Genomic DNA, 20,859 nt, shown 5'->3' with positions numbered 1-20,859 from the left:
ACCCACTGAGCCACCCAGGCGCCCCCGAACTACTGACTTTTGAGGCCACAGACTCTTCAGAAGCCTGGAGGAAGGCACCGAGTCAGGTGTTTTGTTTCCTGCATGCTTAATTGGTTGTAAAATGCTATTAACCCTTACCGCTTCTGATTGAATTAAGTGCCCTGGGAAATCCAGCTGTGAAGAGGAGGGCATGGGAGGCGTTTCCTGTGTCTGTCTTCGCTGTCTGCGGACAGCCTCATGCTGGTGAATATGCACCGCCTTCACTTTTGCCTCCAGCTGCAGACACTTTTCCCAACGTCTCCCTTCACCCACATGTCAGCTGCCCAAGGTCTGGGAGAAAAATCCAGCTTGACCCCATCTGGATTTCAGGTGACAAGGATTCTCAGAAATAACAAAACAAAAGAAAACATGCCACTGTTTTAAAAGCAAGAAGTACTTTTGTTATTTTAATAAGAGAAGGCCCACTGAATGGAGAAGCAGGGTTCTTTTACTATAATTTTTTTTTTTTTTTTTAAACTCAAAGATGAACACAAAGAAGTCCCAGCCCTGGGCTCACAGACAAATGAGTTGCTGTTCCTTTGGTGATTACAGTTTAGAACAAGAGATGCAAACTGGGACCCCCTTTTCCAGATTTGTTTTTTCTGACCCTTATATCGCCTGGAAGATTGGCAAGTTTCACCCTCAGCAATCTGTGTTTCCAGCTTCTCTTGAAGTAGGAGGCTCTGGGAAAACTGTCCTCGTGCTCTCCATGCACGCAACTGGCTGGAGAATAGCCAAGGCTGTCCATTGCAGACAAGGTGGTGTGTGCACATATATGTATATGTGTAGGTATATCTATATGTTAGTGACTAATGGAGAGGTCATAGGATGTTGAGGTTGTTGTATAGCCTAAAGTTACCAGGGCTCGGCAGATAGAATATTCTTTCCCTTTTACATACACCTTTTTGGGACCCACCCTTCTGCTCCCTTCTCAGCTCCATCATTGTGTCAACAGCTCCCTCTTCACGTTTCCACCTTATTTGGAGGGAATTGCCTGATACCCTGGGGTACATTCTATTGCAGATTCATCTCTTAGAGTTTATAAGCAACCCAGCCTTATATCTTTCTGGGTTCAACTCGAGTAGACCAGGACTCAACTGGTTTTTAGCCCCTCAGACAAATATCCTGTGACTTGCTTGGATTGGGCCTGATTGGCTGGACTTAGGTCACATGCCCATCTCTAGAGCCATCGTACAGCTGGGGGATGTGATGTTGGGAGGGGCCAGACCTGGATGACAAGCACCACTCTTGTCCAGGCTTGGGATGAGCTTGTGCTGCTGCAGTATAAGGACTCTTGAGTGAGGGGGAGGAAGTTTTCCAAAAGGATGATAGAAGGCAGTGGGGAAGGATGGATTCTGGGCAGTCAACTCACAGACTCCTTTGTCAACCTGTGAAAACTCTCAGAATGGGCCCATTCTGCAGAAAAGTGTCTGCAAAAAATTTGGATACAATGTTTAGGTGTTCAGGTTCAAATCCTAGTAGACCATCCATGGACTCTAGGTTAAGAATGTCTGCTCTAGAAAATTTCTAAGGTCTCTTCCCATTCTAGTATTCTTTGTTTTATTAAGTTTTTTACCAATGTTCATGATAAAAGCTTCTTGGGAGTTCCACTTCCAATGTTTCTGATTTAAGCTGTTAGAGAGTGACACGTGGTAGGGAGGGCAAGGGGGTATGACCTGTGACTACAAAGCACCCCCAGAAAGACCAAATTGTGTCATTGTTCGTCTACAGTATTGCTTTAGTTTCATTTTCCATCAGCATCCTTATGATATCATGATAAATAGTGCTTAATAAAGTGTCAGACTCCATTTTGCATTATGATTTTAAAATGATAAATTTCTTCTTATATTTTTATGGACTAGAACACGCAGACTTATTGGATCATTATAATATAAACTGGAATAATTTGGAGCTCATGAGATTATTGTCTGTGCTCTGTGGGTATGATGCTCACTGGTCATTTTTATTTGGAGACTGATCCTGAGCTTTAAATCCAAATTAAGGAGTCACTTGTTTTTGTCTGAACTTGGCTTGCATGATGTGTAGGAATGTGATGATTTTTTCCATGAAAGCCATTGCTCAAATTAAATTTGTTATCCCTGATAGTGTGTGAGCGCAGAGGATGGGAGGCAGCACCTGGTGATGCTGAGATTGGGACCAGGAGAGGCGTGTCCCAAAAAGTGAGCAGACAAATGGAGTGGATTTTTGACAGGGTGCTGATGATTTCAGCAGGTTTCAAAAAGAGTTTTCATCTTTAGCAGGACTATGCTTTTTCTCTTGGGACACAGCTTCTCAGCTGATGGCTTTTTTCATTTTTATTTTTTATCTTTTTGGTAGAAAAGTGAGCTTGTTTCTTCTCTTTGAAGCAAAAATTTGTCAAATATCAGCTTACTCTGGTAACCAGAAACTCCTTTCTTTTCTGTGGTTTGTGCTGCGGATGAGGTAGGATGGGTGAGGAAATTAATTTTTCTTTTTACTCAGAGGTGATTTAACATGTTTCTGTGCCTAGTTTCAGTGACATATGATTAGATTTTTTTTAAGGTTTTATTTATTTGAAAGAGAGAGACAGAGATAGAAAGAGTGAGCATGAGCAGGGAGGAGAGGGAGAAGCAGGCTCCCTGCTAAGCAGGGAGCCTGATGCGGGGCTCGATCCCAGGACCCTGAGATCATGACCTGAGCTGAAGGCAGGGGCTTAACACACTGAGCCACCTAGGCACCCCAAGATGTTTATCCCTTTTCTGCAGTTCAATATTTCTGACGCTTAACACTATCAACTGCATTTATTACATGGTATTGACATTACTGTTGATTTTTTAAAAATAAAGTAGGTATTAATTCTCAAGGTCCAATGTACATGAAAATTATTTGAATATCTTACCCCCTAACTTACTGCCACCAGACAAGTTTCCCAGATAATTCTGATGCCGGTGACCTAGGAAGTATACTTTGGTGAGCTTCCATAAGGGCAGGGACAAAGTTGTCTCTGTGCCTCTGCTTAGCACATAGTAGGGACTTAATAAATACTTACTGAATGAAAGTTACTGAATGAATAAATGGATGACTTAAGGAAGTAGGCTGAACCAAGAAATAGCAAACCATCAAGAGCTTTTTTTTTTTTTCTAAGATTTTTATTTATTTATTTATTTGACAGAGAGAGAGATCACAAGTAGGTAGAGAGGCAGGCAGAGAGAGGGGGAAGCAGGCTCCCCGCTGAGCAGAGAGCCTGATGTGGGGCTTGATCCCAGGACCCTGGGATCATGACCAGAGCCCAAGGCTTAACCCACTGAGCCACCCAGGCACCCCCCATCAAGAGCTTTGATCACTGGGATTTCAACAAAGTCATCAGAAGGGTATGTAGAACTTTAGAGAGAAGAGATCCATTTCATATTATTAGTTACATGTCCTTTTGTCCCTTTGGGTTATGCTTAAGTGTTTTAAGAACAATGACAAGTTTAACTTACAGATAATATTTTAAACTTTGATGTTGGGAATTTTTTTGAGTAGGAAATTGAGGACATCAGTGGTGTGGAATCTGCCCAGTTGATAGTCTTTTATGAATTATGCATATGTAAAACTAATAAATGATCTACATTTTATGAAGTGTGAGATGGATAGCTCTTAACTATTCTCATTTGAATTAAAAACTGGCAAATCTAAAGGATAAAGACTTTGCAAAGACACTCATTTTTAGTTCTTAATTTATCCATCACAGTATGAGAGTAACTTTCCCTAGGTTCTGTGCTGAATGATACTTACTTCAATTTTTATAACAAGAAAGTTGTTTATTTTTCTTAAAGTAATCCTACTTATAGAAAATTCAGAAAATATAGGAAAAAAATCAAAAGAAGAAAGAATCTTTGTGCTATAATTCAAAATTACTGACATTAATATTTACAGACAATTGAAGTCAGATGTTCAATTTTCTGTTTTCTGTATACAGCCATACTAGGTGCTGTGGGGAGCAGAATGTCACTCTAAAAGGGTCTGTAGTGTCATGGAGAGTCACATGATTACTTAAGTGACTGGAGCACGAGATATGAAGGCCAGTTGTGACGAGAGCTGTAACAGAGTGGAGGAGAAAGTGGTTAATTCTAGCTGGGGTATTTGGAAAGGTTTCATGGGCTCAGGGCATGTTAGTGACCTCTGGAAGGATAAGTAGAATTATAGGAAGCTGAGATGGTGTGGAAGCAGGGAAGGCATTTCAGACCCAGGAATGCAGCCTGTGGTGAAGGCAGGAAGGAAACTTTACGTTCAGGGTATAGGATGGAACTCAATAGGACTGACGCAAAGAGTGCTGGCATGTGAGGGGGGCCAGTGTGTCTGGAAAGGAAGAATCTTGCCATCTATAGGAACTTTGAGAGATTCGTGGGTATTCAGCCTTTCTTGGCAAATGCTCAAATACTCCATCATCCTCACAGTCAAAAAGTTTTCCTGGAAGTTTGATTTTAAGTGCTTTTCTCCTGTTTTACTTTTCTTTTGGAGGAAAACTTGAACCAGAGTAATTGTGATCTCGATACAACTGGTATGAAGGGGGAACTGGTACACGTTAGGCTCAAGGAATATTTGTTGGTTGACTAAATGAATGACACTGAATGTTCATACTTCATAACATCTTGAAGAAAGATTGAGTGTCCAGAAAAATCTCACATGCTTCAGTTACTATGAATTTGAACTTTTTGATCTCTCTCTGACGTCTATCACCTCCACAGGGCACACTCATATTGAAACCTTTTGAGGACTCAGGAGGAAAAGTGAAATTCTAACACGAGATTCTAAATGTATCTGCCTTAAAATTTTAAACATGTAGGTGTTAAACAGAGGGATGTCACAAGCCTTTGATTTTCAACCTGTGGCTTTCTGTCTGCAAAAAAGACATTTAAAGATAATGACTTATGACACTGGTATCTACATAATGTATAAATAAACTCTTGAAATGTCATTGACTCCTCCCAAGAGACCCAGATTATATTGGTTTTGCTTTAGCCATCACTCTCACGATTTGGTTTGGCTCTATTACCACATCCACCTACGGACTAGGTCTTCCTTATAGTTCAGATGCATTCGAAATAGGCAAGAGTGGTCATGGGCAAAATTGAAACATTAAAATTTATAATTGGGAATATTCTAGTGACAACACGAGGCATTTTTATGCTGACTTTATCTCTAATTTTGAATGAATCTGGAAATGATACTAAGAGTATAGTCAGATATGGCCAATGATCTGTACTGCTATAATATAATTTGAATAAATACAAAGGACTGTAGTTTAATGGATGTGGGCTTTGAAGCCAAACTGTGTACATCCAAATCCAAGCTCTACCACTTACTAGAGCTAGGGAATCCTGGGCAAATTACCTAAGTATTTTATCTCAGTATCTCAGGATCATTGAGATAAGAATAGAATTAGTACTTCGTAGGGTCGTTGTGAATTAATACATGTAAAGCACTCAGATCAGGGACTCCACATCGTATGTTCATATGTTTGCTGGAATAACGACTAAGTCGAGGCATTGAGACTCCTCCTATCTCACTTTTTATGCTTGGCTTTTCGGAGTGCGTCGTTGTTATTAAAGCAATGTTGCCACTTGCATTTGCCTCTTTTCCAACCTGGAGGAGGATTTGTACTAGTGACCCAGGATTCCCACACCTGACGCCTGTCTCAGATACTGTCCCTTGGTCTGCAGGAGTTCTGTGCTGGGTGATTCCTTGGCGATCATGTTCCTTGTAATGAAAGCCGTTTATGACCTTAGTCTGTCCCCAACCCTGAGAAGGACAAACATACACTTGAGTTTGTTTTCTGCCTCCTTCCTGCTGTGGATCAGTCTATGAGGATGACTCCAGATGTCCACCAAGGGCCAGTGTTTGTACCTTAATACAGTTTAGGCAAGAAACACTTGGCACTTGAGTAGTAATCTTTGTACAAGAGTATCCCTGAAGACGAACGCCTTTTCTACAACTCCCAAGCTTACAACTCCTTGGATGTGCCATAATTTCTCACTTAATTTCCAGTCAAACCTTGCAGCAGTAGGTTATTAAGCTGCCGCCCCTTTCTCTGTGTCATTTCTAAAGAATTGCAATTTATTCTTTCCCTATTGGCCATTGGTTATTTGTCCCCCCTCTTTCCCTTCTCACTATCCCGATGCTTTTTCCTAGCTTTCAGATTTGACTTCTAGCATGAGGAGACCCATTTGCAAAGCTATTTTTAAATTCTTGGGTCTGCTGCTATTCTATCCCACCCCCCCCCTTTTTTTTTGTAAATTCTTGCCGCTAATTATGTTCTTCCATCAAGGCCAAACTCTGAGGTAACGAATGCTTTACAAGTTGATCATGTTCGTCCTTTCAGACTGAGAACACTTTCCAGAAATGCCCAAGATCTGAGGGATCATGGCCAGGGGAAAAAGTAAACTCCTTGAAGTCAGTGGCCAGTAATACGGATAGCCACATGCTCTCCCCTTGGGATCCCCAAGATAGTGCCGCAACTTGGTACCACTCCACCTTCCACTGTGGGGAGAGAGAAGAGAATTTGCTTCATCCGCAAAGAATCCCCTCTGTCATCATATTTCTCTCTTTCTTCCTTCCTTGCCTCTCAAACAGACCTGCAGGGGTTTGAGTCAAGGCAGATCCTCTCCCAATAGTGCATTTTAATATCAGAAAAGGAAAGAAGGTCAGCCCGGTGGTGAGAAACCTTTGCCTTTACACAGGTTTGGCCTCCTCAGCCCGCCCTTGTGGCATCCTTGGGATTTTGGCAGACTTATGGGTATCATATTTTCACATGGATGAACTGTACTCTACAACTTCTTCTGTGTACCAGGAACCCAAAAGTGTTGACATCGAAAATACAGGGTTTTTTTGTTTTGTTTTGTTTTGTTTTGTTTTTTCTTTCTAGCTGTTTTGGCTCCCCTGTTTTCAAGAGAGGTCTGTTTTTCATGGTTGTGGCCATGGGACTCTTGTTTACCTCTCCATGGAAGATGACCATGGGGTAATGATGGTGTTTCTGAAACAGCCCCTGGCAGCATGAGAGGTCTGGGTAGCAACAGCTGCTTTCTGGTTAAACATTTTGAATTTGAGAGAATACTTGTATTCCTGGAAAGTCTTCCTTGATTGTATCTGGGTGTTAGCTTTGGTCATGAAGGCAGGCAGTTCTATGTTGTAGAGGCGAAGATGATGGGACCATCTATGGAAAGGCCTTCTCCAAAAAGGCCCTTTGATTTGTGAGCCATTTCCCTCTCTACCCTCCAGTCAGTATGTGTGGGAGCAACTTGCACTTCACACAGAAAGGACCCCACAGTTGTTTCCACATAGCTGTTTCCTGTGCAGGGGCAGAGCAAGCCTCTGTGTCCTGAATATCTTTGGGAAAGATTATCTGCCACATAACCATCTGTGGGTATAAGTCAGAGGAACTTTTGGGGAGCCTTAAGACTGCAAATGGGGGTTTTTCGTCTGGGTTTAGGTGTGCCTTGATGCTTTGCTTTTCCAGCCTAGACATTAGGACAGCAGCTGAAACATCCAAACATGATTTTTTCAGAATTTGTGTGGGGGAGGTAAAAACTCAACCTGCTCACCCTCGATCTACTGCAATGCTTTGCATAATATTTAATGATGTACAAGCTGTTGCCTAATGGTCGGTTTTATGGTGTGCGCCCTTCAGTTCTGACTAGTCGGAGTCCTCCATGATTTAAGCTGCTACCTCCCTCCTTTATGTGTCTTGGCCTTTGGGTAAAGCTGCTCTAGTCTTTATTGTCTCTCCTTGGTTTCTTCTTTTTCCTTTTTGTAGGTCATTCAATGAAACCTATAGTTCTTGTCGGTCACATAGGTCTTTGCTTCTTTTCTTAACCTTAACATTCCAAGAGAGAAGAATCCTTTTTGTATCTGAAAATGGGAACATTCTTAGTGCTGGGTAGTGAGCAATTGCCAGAAATAAATAATGATCCCTTTTTCTATGCTGGGTACAATTTAAACATTTCACATATGTTATTTCATTCTCAATGACTCTCTAAAGTGGGTTCTGTTATTTTCCCCATTTTACAGATGCAAAATTTGAGACTCAGAGAAGTTAAGTAATTTATCTAAAGTCATATAATTAATTGAACAATAAAGTTAGGATTATGATGAATGCCACATAATGGTGCTGGAGAGAAGTATTGTTACCCCGATGTTTTAATAAGGCCACTGAGATTCAGGGAACTGCAGAAATTTACCCAGGCTTATCATCTCCAGCCCAAGTTCTTGTTCAGCATTCTCTTTTGCCATCTTTATTGTAGAAAGTTCTCATTTCTACCCCCTTGGAGGTCCTGGATTCTGTTTAGCTGAACAGATTAACTGAAAACTCAGTATTCAGAACTGGTTTCTGAATTCTGTGTCATGTGCTGGGTATACAGAGATGATTTTTATTTGTTGTTATTTTACATCTTCATATAGCTGGAGTAGGTTCTGTTGGCTAATCAATGAATTTTCCTTTTGGGGGAGCCTAGCGTTAACTTTGGTATCCAGTATTGCGCTAGTCAAATGGAAGGATACTCAATATACTATCAGTTGGTAACATGTGATACAAGTAAACCATTGAATAAACAATTTTGTTCTACAAATGTGTGTGTTTGGTTCAGTTAATGTTCAATGATGGGCTAATGTCCTACATTAGCCTGATTGATGAACCTAGACACAACTTTTAATAGGATGTCACTTTGAGTTTTATGACTGTCACTTCCCTAATTGAGGTAGTAGACTGAAAGCTCAATAATAGCTCATATGTTGAGCCCTTATTGGGTTGGCTTTTGGAAACCTAACTTCCTCTTGAAACAAAATTATACAACCAGAAGCCAAGACATGTGGATTGTAGTTCTACCTATCATAACTATTATAACTGTGGCTATTATCATGTCTCCTGATCTCTCAATTTTCTCATATGCATGGTGAAAAAATTATACTAAGTGACGGTTCAGGTCACTTGTAAAGTCTTGTAATTCATGGAAAAAACCTTATACTGTAAGAAGTCCTTTGACCAATATAGGGTATGAGTTTAGTTTTGACTGTAGATAAGTATCTTAATTTTGTTGAGTCTTAGTTTTCTTGCCCATTAAATAGGTTGATAATTCCTGGCATGCCTAATTTATAGGACTTCTGTGGAGCATTTGGTGAGTCCCTCGAGATAAAAGTGCGTTGAATCCTATAACATACTGTGCGAACAGAAGATATTATTCATATTGAAAGTTAACAGAAAGGTGTTGGGTTTCTTGTCCCACCCCTTCCATCCCCAAAGAAGACTGGAGTTTGGTTCTGGTTGGGCTGTTTCCTGGCGTTTCTGGAACTCCTTGGAACTCCACAGGGTCAATAGGGACTTTGTCCTGCCTCCAGTCCGTTTCCCACGGTCGGGAGAAGGCTGCCACACTCTTTCTCCTGACAACACTTTATCAAACACACCCGCCACACAAAATGTGGTAATTCATGAGACAAAAGTGAGGTTTTGAGTTACAATAACCTCTGCTTTGTTGAAAACCCCCTCGGAATCTGAGATCCTCTCCGTAGTTCAGCAGACATGTGTGGGTCCTCCATTTAAAAATCCCTTAAAAACAGCCCGATAAATCATCCCCCAAATGTGTGTGCCACATCTAACTCTGTCTCTCAGTGGGGATATTTTTAACTCCTACTTCTAACTCCTCTTGGTTCCTTTAAGGAAGTGTGATCCGAAAGGGTCAGGCATTTGGCATCTACTTAGGGGAAACTTTGAAAGAATTCCTGATGCTCCCCCTGGGGTAAGGCTGGCTCTCCCCAAAAGAACGGGCCCTTCAGAGTGTCTTTGCCACATAAGGGCTTGTGTGAGGCCCCAGGCACCCGTTGATGCCATCTCTTCCCTGTGACAGATGGTCAGGACTTCAATTTCAGCAAGCAATCCACTGTCGAGAGGGCGGGCAGGAGCTTCTGCCAGCATGCCAAGTGACAGGGCAGCTTAGGGTAACAGGGATCTGGGGTGTGCCCAGCATAGCTTTTGTGCTAACGATGGGCTGGTGACAGGCGCCGTGCCCCTGCTTATAGTTAAGGCAGAAAATCCCCTGCTCCCTTGATTCTGTTTCTCTCTGGCAGAGCTAGTGTCCTGTTTGCTTGTCTTTCAAAATCCATTTTGGCACCAGATGGCTCCCCTCATGGTGGCTAGCAGTTGTCTGACTTGAAGATGCCAGAGGGTGTGCTGACAGCTCCTTCTAACACAGCCTGAATCTGGCTGTCGGGTCTGGGCTCAAATGTCTTCAACACACCCCCGCGGCCGTATTATCGACCCTGAGGAACTGGGGGTGGGGGACCCTGGAGGGAGGATGTCCATGATGTCTCCCTCCACAGTATTTACGCTACTGGTAGGGAATCTTAATGCCAAAATTATTCTTATCCCTACAGTTACACTTACACACACTTATTAGTATAAATGCCATTGTAGTACCATGACTCTCAATGGTACCATTAGTACTAATATCAGTACAGTACTACTTCTATTATTACTAAAACTACTGTAGCCTAATGGTTAAGAGCACAGGCTCTGACCAAATTTGGATTCTAGGTTTGGCGTTTCTAAGCTTTGGGCAAGTTATTTAAGTTCTCTGAACCTCAGTTTCTTCATCCGTAAAACGGGATTAATACCAGAGGTTACTTAGGGGGTTAGCTAGGGAAAATGTATTTGAAGTTCCTAGTGCTGTGCTGAGCACAGGTTAAGTATGTAATACGTGGGAGCCGATGTTATTGCTGCCACAGTCACTGTGCTTACCGATGCCTGGCAGTCTCGTAGCTCACGCTTGCAATCACCTTATAAGGTAGAGACGGTCTCTGTTTACAGAGAAGGGGTACAGAGAACTTCAGCTACTTACCCAAAATCACACAAGTTCAGCTACTTATCCAAAATCACACAAGTCAAAGTTGGGATATGAACCCCATTCTGGGTATTTCTAAAGGCTGTGGGTTATGGATTCTCAGTGTTACTTTAGTGACAAAGAGTCCTCTCTTGAGGGTTGGCGTGGCTTTTAAAAATGCCCTTCCAACTGGCTTTACTTGAAAGAAGCAGCCAGTTTTCACGTTTCTGGTGTCTTTGGCTTGAACCCCAGTAAGATGGCAGACCCACTATCCTTGGGTTTCACCACCTCAGCTTCTGAAAGCCATTTGTGATCACAGGGCCACCCAGCATTGGCCTTCTGAGAGCTCAGAGGAAAGGACAGTACAGAGGCACTCGGGGTTGTGACTCCTCCTCAAACCTCTTTCCCTTCCCAAGTCTGCCCTATTGAAAGGGGACATGAGTCAGGACCAGCTGATGGCCCCAGGGAAGGACAGTGTTATTCTTCCTACTGGCAGAGTGGATTCCATTTTTACAAATTTGGGCTTCAGTGGTGTCCCATGAGTCATTTCTCTCGTACAGAATGTTGATGAACTTTGAGCTCTGTGGAGAGAACCTGAAAGTAAGGTCAAATGATTATTCAGAGGCCTGCCTTTGTTGATGGGCAGTTGAATGGTACATGATGTTGAAAAGAGTCATTTTAGGTAAATGTTTACATTTTTAAAGATTTTTATTATATTATATTATATTACATTATATTACATTACATTATATTACATTACATTATATATTATATTATATTATATTATATTTTTAAAGATTTTATTTATGGGAGAGAGAGAGAGAGTATGATCAGGGGCAGAGAGAGAGAGGAACAAGTAGACTTCCTGCTGAGCAGGAAGCCTGACGTGGGGCTCCATCCCAGGACCCTGAGATTATGACCTGAGCCGAAGGCCCACTCTTAACCAATTGAACCACCCAGGTGCCCCAAGATGTTTACTTTTCAAAATGTTCTTTTGGTTGACAAAGTTATTGTCTCTCTTCAGAGTTACTCCCACACCACATTCTCCTCTCTCAGGGACCAGGGAGGAGAGAGATTCTTCTGGGACCACGCTCAGTTCAGTATTCAGAAATCAGTTAAACTCGGTGCAACTTTGTACTGTGTTCTCATTTCTGAAGACCCCTGTGTTATTTGCTTAATAGACTTTTTGCTCAGAGCTAAATTCAGACTGAGGCATCATGGCATAATAGTTTTTCACAGATTACGTGTATCGAGGTGGGAATTTTATACTCCAGAGCAGGCTTGAATGGGAGAAAGGTGAAGAAAAGAAAATCCCTACAAGAATTTAGCTGCCCAGTAATTTAATGCGTTCTGATATTTTTGGAAAATATGTGGGCCTGATAGCCATAGGCCTAAAAGTAAAAGGGAATGGAGAACTCAGGGTGGATTTTATTTTTATTTTATTTCTTAAAATTTTATTTATTTGAAAGAGAGAGAGAGGAAGAGAGAGCATGAGTAGAGGGAGAGGCAGACGGAGAGGGAGAGGGTGACTTCCCACCTGAGCGGGGAGCCTGACGTGGGGCTTGATTCCAAGACCCTGGGACTATGACCTTGGATAAAGGCAGCTGCTTAGCTGACTGAGTCACTCAGGTGCCCCTCAGGGTGGTTTTTAAAATGCTTCTTTCCCCAAACATGGGTCAGTGGAGAACGAGTAGATTGCCAGCATGAATGTCCTAATAGGACCTTTGATACCTGCTATCTTTCTGTGACGGACTTTAACAACTACAACATAAGAAATAATTCAGGTGGTGCCTGGGTGGCTCAGTTAGTTAAGCATCCGTCTTTTGGTTTCAGCTCCGGTCATGATCTCAGGGTCCTGAGTGTGAGTCCCAGGCGAGGCTCCTTGCTCAGCCAGGAGTCTGCTTAAGTTTCTCTCTCCCTTTTCCCCTCCCCGCAATGTGTGTGTTCATGTGCCCGCATGCCCTCTCTCCCTTACACACAAAATAAATAAATAAATCTTTAAAAAAAGAAATAACTCAGAAAGCTATAAGGTGGCCATCTAATTTATCACCCATGATGGGGCACTTTTCAGAGTTAAAGTGGACACTATTAATATGTCCCCTAATACAGCCGATGTAAACCAGGTTAATTCCTGGCAAATTGGGACTTTTGATCACTCCAGCAAGTAAAACACATGGATCTCACTTTAGAATGAATTCAGGTACCAAGGTAGCAACAAAGTTCTTATTCAATTACGAATAGCTTTTGTCTACAGTAGGCAATATAAGAAAAACATGCAGGAAATATTTGAGAAGTCAAAGGACTTCAGTCAGTATGCGAATCTTATCTACTTCTTGTGGGTACTACTAATTAAGGTATTTTATTTGGTGGTGCTAAAATAAAAAGTGTTTACCATCCCCTTATATCCATCTAACATGCATTTTGCTGGTTCATCATTTGTGAATTTATGGGGCTTAAATTACATGTTGTTGGAACCATGAGTAATTCTCAGGCAATTATACCCAATTGGAAGCTACCTTAAATTATGGTGAAGACCTTCCCTCTGAGTAAAAATACTTCCTTGGGGGCTTAATTCTTTTGTGAGATATGTTGGCAGCACTGAGAGTGTTTCCTTCACAGAGAAAGTCCAGCTCAGATGCAAAACAAGGGCTAAAACTTCAAATAAAATATTGGGTCTAACACCTTCCTAAACATTTCAGAAAATATGTGGAGAACAGAACTTATAACCTAGATGCGATTTACTACTTTTTTTCCCCCTTCTGTGTCAGGATGGAAAAGCTAACCGTGATGATTTGTTTCTTCACAGGTTCTTCTTGAAATTTTTCCTCAAATGTAACCAAAATTGCCTAAAGAATGCAGGAAACCCACGTGACATGCGGAGATTCCAGGTGGGTTTGTCTTGTCTTTCTTAAATCTTGATAATGGCATGAATATCAGGAGAGTGTACAAAAAGTTTAGGCAGAGGAAGATACAGAGTCTAGTTATTTCCCCAGAGGTGAGGAGCAGATGAGACTCCTGGTCCCCCAGGTCTCTGCACTCTAGGAGTTGTTTTTGTTAGGGAAGCATCAGGACTGAACCACCTGTGGTCATTGATTGAGACAGTGATGTCCTCTGAGCCCAGTTTGGCTTCCTGAATGGACTCACAGGCTTAAACCACCGCAGGTTAAGTAAAGTACATAGAAATGATGTACTTTCTAGAACTACGTCCTCTTCTTCCTTCCTTTCTCTCTGTTCTCCTCTCCCAATTTTGGAAGTTGTCACCAGTAATTGTCTATTAAAAACAGACCCCCTGGGGCACCTGGGTGGCTCAGTGGTTAGGCCTCTGCCTTCGGCTCAGGTCATGATCCCAGGGTCCTGGGATCGAGCCCCGCATCGGGCTCTCTGCTCAGCGGGAAGCCTGCTTCCTCCTCTCTCTCTGCCTGCCTCTCTGCCCACTTGTGATCTCTGTCTGTCAAATAAATAAAATCTTAAAAACAAACAAACAAACAAACAGACCCCCTGATGCAGCAGGGCACATCTAGAGCGTGATATGGGTGACCCTCAGTTCTGTGTCAGCAAAGTCCTTGGACAGCCCGTGTGAAAGTCCTCAAGCACCAGTCAGATCAGCCACCATTCAAAGCATGAGGGGTGTGTTTGCCTCATATAATTCCACATTTAGTGACAGAAGAAGATGTGAAAGCAAAGTGTTAATTTTGAAAACACAAAATGGTAGCTAGGTTTTAGGAAAGGTTGCTAAGTTCTAGATACTGGTGCTTCTCAAAATCGAAAGTGTCAAGAACCCCCCAGGGATCTTGTTAAACTGCTAATTGAGGTCTCCAGTGGGCCTGAAACTCTCCATTTTTAACAAGCTCCCAAGCGATGCCAATGCCACAGACCGTGCTTTGAAGAGCAAGGTTCTAGACTTGTGTTGCTTTCCATCTCATTTTATGGGTAACTCATTTGCATGGCCAACGTTAGTTGTCGTGCAATATATCAGAGTAATGACGCATGTATTCACCCATATGGTCTTTCAGTGAAAACAGTCTCGTGTTGAAAGTATACTCTTAGGTATAGCCAGTCAGCTTTAAGTATAGATTGAAATGTATGGTCTCTGAGAGGATCTTGAAAAACTTCCCCCTCTGATGGGGGAAAGGTTATGGGATGATTCTGAACACTGATTTTCAGATGTCAAGATCTCTTTGTCTCCAAGATGATATTTTTTTAAGACGTGAGACTTACTGATCTCACGAAAGAACAAATTCAGTAGAAAGAAGACATTTTCTCCCAAGAACCTGTACCACTTTTGTAAAATCATTTTGGCCTCACCACCTATTGTCCTGACAGAGATAAGTAGAGAGCCCTGAATTCCTAGTTTCCTGGAAATGTTTCTCCTGGCTAGTTACTGACCCCAAGTTGGAAGACTTGGGTAATCTCCTTTCCACACAGGACTTTTTTGTGTGTGTTGAGATGGAGTTGGCTTTGCTACTAAATGACACATGTGATGCCCCTGTGTGTTGCTCCGTGTCCTGCAACATGAGGTTGGGTTTCACTATAAAGTGTTTTGCAGCTTGTTTTGGTCTTGGGATGAGCCATAGCTTGGTCCCTTGACCAAGCTTGGGTTAGGAACAAGGCATATCCAGGCACGAACCAATTCATGTCTAATAAACATGTCCAATAGACATATGTCATGCCTTATGAATATCAGGATCCACTTTGCTTCTCAGGGCAGCAGACTTAGAGGTGCACTTTGGTGACATTTGGAATCTAAGACGATTTGTGTAAGACTTCTGGGGTCTTATTTTTCCCTCAATGGACCTGTTAGTGAAATGTCTGAAAGCCTTAAATTATTAGAGATATAGCTCTCATAGGAGATGAAAAACGACCTCAGTCTATTATTTTTGATAGTATCTAGAAAGCTTTATTTTTATAGATAGTTGTTCTTCATTTAGTAGAAAGGCTACTGAGATGAGGGATGGCATGAATTGAATTTCTGGAAAGCCTCAGTTTCCTCAGCTCTAAAATGGAATAAAAGTTATGATTCCTCTTATCTCACAACATACAAATAACAACGTTTGTATGCATAACTAATTTGAAAATAATAAATAGAAAGTTAGCTTTTGGGGAAAGTATTTGTAATACACAAAAACTGGATCAGTATTTCAGTACAGGGTTTCTCAATCGAGGCGCAAGTGCCATTTTAGACTAGACAATCCTTTGTTGTATGTGGGAGGGTGGATTTGTCCTACACACTGTAGTATATTTAATAGTTCATCACTGGCCTGTACCTGTAGAGGCCAGGAGAGAAATTCCCTCAGCCCTTAGCCTAATCATGACAACCCAGAATGTCTCCAGACATTTGTAATGTTCCCTGGTTGGGGTGGGGATGCAAAATTACCCCTACTTGAGCGTCATTGGTCTAGTCTTATACCTAATGATTTCTGACAGCCTCTTCCTGGTGACAGTGCTACAGTCCCAAAGAGTGCTCTTTTTTTTATTAAGCATGAGAACTGCCTGACCCAAGGTCCATATGTCCTTCAAATACATGTGTTCTTTCCTGTGAGTCTCCAACCATCCTAAAGTAGGTAGACTTCTCTAAATAGGGTTTGCAACCTTGGCCACTACAGAGTTAATTTTTGAGTTGAAGAAGAGCTCCGTCCATCAGCAAGGACAAATTCCTTACTGGATCTCAGATTTAAGCTGATTTGTCCCCATCACCCCGTCATCACTTTCTGGGAGAGGATAGAGGGAGTCTATGGCAGAAAGAATATTGACTCAGGGTTTTTTGTTTGTTTGTTTGTTTATTTTTTGTACAAATTTAATTAGTTATAATTTTTCCACAATTAGCACATGGTCTTATGCATGTAGGCATGTGGATGTTTATGCAGTTGGGGAATGGGTTAAAATAGCACCTCAAATATTCTTACCAAACCTTTCTTTGTTTTCCCCAGTGGTGTTTTTTCATTAATATTATGGTCCTGTATGTTTCTCTGCATCATCTCATGCTGGTAGCCATCCCATCCTTCTTGAGCCCATCTTTTCCTTGGATTCCACAACAACATTCACTCATTCTCAGCCTTCTTAAAGGGATGCTACTTGTTTTCTCTCCTGTATATATTGAAATTCCCTAAGTTTTCTTTTGAGATCCAGATCTTTTCCCACTTTGTAGGAATTTCTTTACTATCCCCTTCATTCTCAGCATATTAACCACTGTTTGGACACTCAGATCTCCTGATTCAGGTTCCCTGAGACCTGACATCCAAATCCAGACCTAGCTCTCCAGCTGCCAGTTGGAAACTTCCAGGAACTTCAACTCACTGAACCCCAAAGTCCATTGTCATCACCTTTCTTTTCTTTTTTTGTGCTTCCATCAGAAGTTGCCTTCTCTTTCCGTGTTCCCTATCTTGGTCTATTTCCATTTATGTTAGGACTGGGGAGATGACTGTTTATATCTGTGTCTACATTCAATGTGTTCCACGTAGGTGTATATAAATATACGTGCCCATACATGTGCCTTGACAAACATCTGTGGACATTGGCCATGATGGTGATAATGATGAAGCTAACATTTATTAGGTACTTATTATGTGAGAGATATCATGCTAAGTATTTTACATGAATTATCATTTTTTCTTCACAATATCCCTGTTAGGAGTGTACAAATATTATATTTGTAAAATGTAACTTTACACATGAGAAACTGAGGCTTAGAGGAATTAAGCAATTTGCTCAAAGTCACACAAACACAAAGGTGTTTGCCCTATAACAAGCCTGAAGCTACTATCTGCATTAAGACTGTTGGAATGCCACCAAAGTTCGTCAGGCAGAGTGGAGTTGAATGGAAGTAAAAGAACATGAGCATTGTTTCTGAGCAGAGCTACAGTGTTGGCCATTTTTTTGCTTGTATGAACCTTAGAAAAAGAAGCTGTTACTCAGAAGATGGCTCTAGCTTTACTTAACCTATGGAGGCTTGGGCCCCTCCTCCAGAGCAAGAAAGACCCATCATATAGATGAAGCATGAGTAAAGTGACCTCTGACATCTCAGAGAACTCTAGAAGAAACCATGAGGAAGTTCCCAAATCTTAGGACTTGCCCAAGAAGGGGGAAATTAGCCTCCCCTGCAGCTCCCCTGGCTGAAAGCAATGTGTCATAGAGACACTGGTTGAAGGTTACCTGTGAAGAAGACACACAATTTCCATCATTCCTCTCATAGTACCCCAGTAAGAAGTAGGTTTTCTGTTGTGACCGCCTTTAAGGAGGAATAAGAAAGTGTCTTTTTGGCATCAGAAAACTCTGGTCTATCCTTGACATCTCAATGTGGCTTTTCTCAGTTATATTGAAAACCTAAGACTTAGAGACATCTGATCGAAAACATGCTCTCCTGACTATTAAGTGGGCTCTCTCCAACACTCGTGGCTGCTGCTTTTCTCTCATCTCATTTTGTATGCTCACCAGGTCACCCTGAACTTCATACAGCCATGCCAGAGCGTGTCTCCTCTGAACAGCAATCAGGGGCCTGTGTAGGTGACTGAGGAGGACATAAGAAAGGTTGTTGATCTCTTGACATGTAAAGACATTCTGTCAAGCAAACTCAGCCTCACAGCGGCTGAGCTTCTGGTGTGTAAACAGAGACTACTTAATTACACAGGTCATGTCAATTAGTGTGACCTTAGCGTTTTCAAGAAATTAATCACTTTCCGCAGAGATTGGCTGTGTCCATACTTTAAGGCATTAAGGAATAAACCTTGTAGAAAATCTGGTATAATCTTTTTTTTTTCCTCCTTCTTCTTAACTTATGATGGATGTTTTCTTTTGAAATCCCCAGGCTGTGGCTAGGGTAACAAAATTGCTTAAATACAACAGTAGATACAGGCTTCATTCAGTTCTGGTGGGTTTGAGGAAGTGGGGAGGAAGAAGAAAAGTGGGGGTAAGCTAGGATGGAAACAGCTCATGACAGGGAGAAATTCACTGTGACTAAATGAGCCTGTTTCTTCATCTTGACACTAAAAAGATGCTAATGTCAAAGGACTGTGTTAAAACCATGTCGTGGGTCTTGTTTTTAACTGACAGGAGCTAGACAATTCCAGGTGAAGATTTAAATCCTTATCAATAGCTTTCCTTGTTGGGGCTGGCAGAATGAGGATGGTGAGGGAGGGAACAAGAATCGGGTACAAGCTGTCATCACGGTAGATGCCATATTACCTGGGGACTGTGAAGTAAGGTATAAATTTCCAAATTCATCTTATCTCTTCAACAAAAATTTGTCCATAGGCTACAAATCTATATTCATGTATAAATGTTAAATGCATGACTGTGGATAAGCGTAAATTTAAGATATATTCCTTCATTCATGTGTGCATGCACTCAGTAGAATTTATTGATGTGGCAAGTGGTAAACACATTGCCAGGAAAAATAAAGACAGGTTGTTTGTCCTAATGAAGCTCCTATTCTAGTTGGGGTCTATTTGTTAAGATAATACTAGCTGCTGTAATACATAGAACAAAGAATATAATGGCTCCCACACCACAGGTCATTTCTTGTTCACATCAAGGTAAAAGGCAGGTGTTCTTGGTGGGTGAACAGGTCTCGTACATAAAGTGACTTGGGGACCGGGGCTCCTTTTGTTTTGTGTCTCTGCTATCCCTAGAGCCTTGTTGTCTGTCCATCCAGCTGAAGAGCAAAGAGTATATAGAGGGAACTCATGAACTTCTTAAAAACCCGCTCTTAGAAGTGACCCTTGTCAAATATGCCCGTATTCTATGGGCTAGAAGTCTGTCCCCTGGCCACGTATAACCACAGAGCAACCTGCAAATGTCTATTTGTACGACCCACACGGGACAGAACATGATGTGCAGGTAATAGGTGCCATCAGCTGCTACGATGTGTACAGATTAGTAATTACAAATCATCAAAACTTTTCATTATTACTATAAAGAATATTAATAATATAAGAGAGAACACATGTGGGATGGGGGATAGGAGCCTAATTTAAAGTGCGTGACCAGGGAAAACTTTTGAGGGGGTGATATTTAAGCTCTGAGCCAAAGGATAAGAATAAACCATCCTGAGAAGCGCCCGCAGAGCCTTCTGAGTGGAGAGAACCACCAGCTCCAAATTCATGCTTATCTCGCGTTCACTGCAGGAGACAAAGAATCCTCCTTCACTTTCTCGTCACTTGGAGTAGAGATACGAGGAGAAACCACCAAGTTTCTCCACCACCATCCCAAATCCCCACCAAAGATGTGTTCTTTTAAAAATGATGGTACAGGAAGTGACAGTAACAGGCAATTCTCTGCTCTTGTTTTTGGTGAATTCTATAAATTTGGGAGAATCCTTGTTATTTATTCAAAAGCCTACAGAGGCTCTGAATCAATATATTATAGGAGATCATCAGAGAATTCTTAAAATACATGTCCTACCTCTGCAGTTTCAGTCTGCTTTTAAAAGCACTTAAATAAAGAAAGAAATATTTGTATCCTTTTTATTTCTCTCCCACTGTCCCCTACCCCCGTTACATTGTTTTGACAAACAGCACAACTTGCAATTAAATTCTTTACCAACGGAATGCTAGGGGCCTGACCTGCAATCACTCTCTTCATACAGAATAATTTCAAGATGCAGCACACTGATTAATTATACTGAAAGCAGCTCTAATGATAGTTTCAGAATACAGGATTAATTCCCATAACATGGTAAATACAAATGGTGGATTTTCAACCTGATATATTAAACCATTATGGCTTATTGGGCAAATATGTATCTTGGCATGAGCCTTATGCTGGGCCTTGGCAGAAAATATGCATCACCGAGAAGGAATCCTTATGAACGCAATTTGATGAGTGGTGGCTCTGCACTTAGAGGAAATAAATTTCTACATTAAGTACAGTTGCTATTGAAGAAATGTAAAATACGTGAAAGGATAAATGTTTAAAAGTGTTTGGTGTAGATCAGGGTTGCCAGTGATATTGCTTCTGGAGATGCCTCTACTTAGTGAGACTTACCAAATAAAGATAT

At 41.5% G+C, this 20,859-nt stretch overlaps 1 protein-coding gene across 1 annotated transcript in view; it reads left to right on the top strand.

The window, feature by feature from the left end:
• Nucleotides 1-20,859, top strand: part of EBF1 (EBF transcription factor 1) — a 389,084-nt gene that overhangs the window by 232,501 nt on the left and 135,724 nt on the right. Inside the window, 1 exon segment of the mRNA XM_047728952.1 lies at nucleotides 13,675-13,756. Coding sequence (XP_047584908.1) covers nucleotides 13,675-13,756 — 82 coding nt within the window.

This window comes from Lutra lutra, chromosome 5 (assembly GCF_902655055.1).
Source record: "Lutra lutra chromosome 5, mLutLut1.2, whole genome shotgun sequence".
NCBI lineage: Eukaryota > Metazoa > Chordata > Mammalia > Carnivora > Mustelidae > Lutra > Lutra lutra.
The sequence above is the reverse complement of the archived record's forward strand: the minus strand, read 5'-3'. Positions and strand labels throughout refer to the sequence as shown.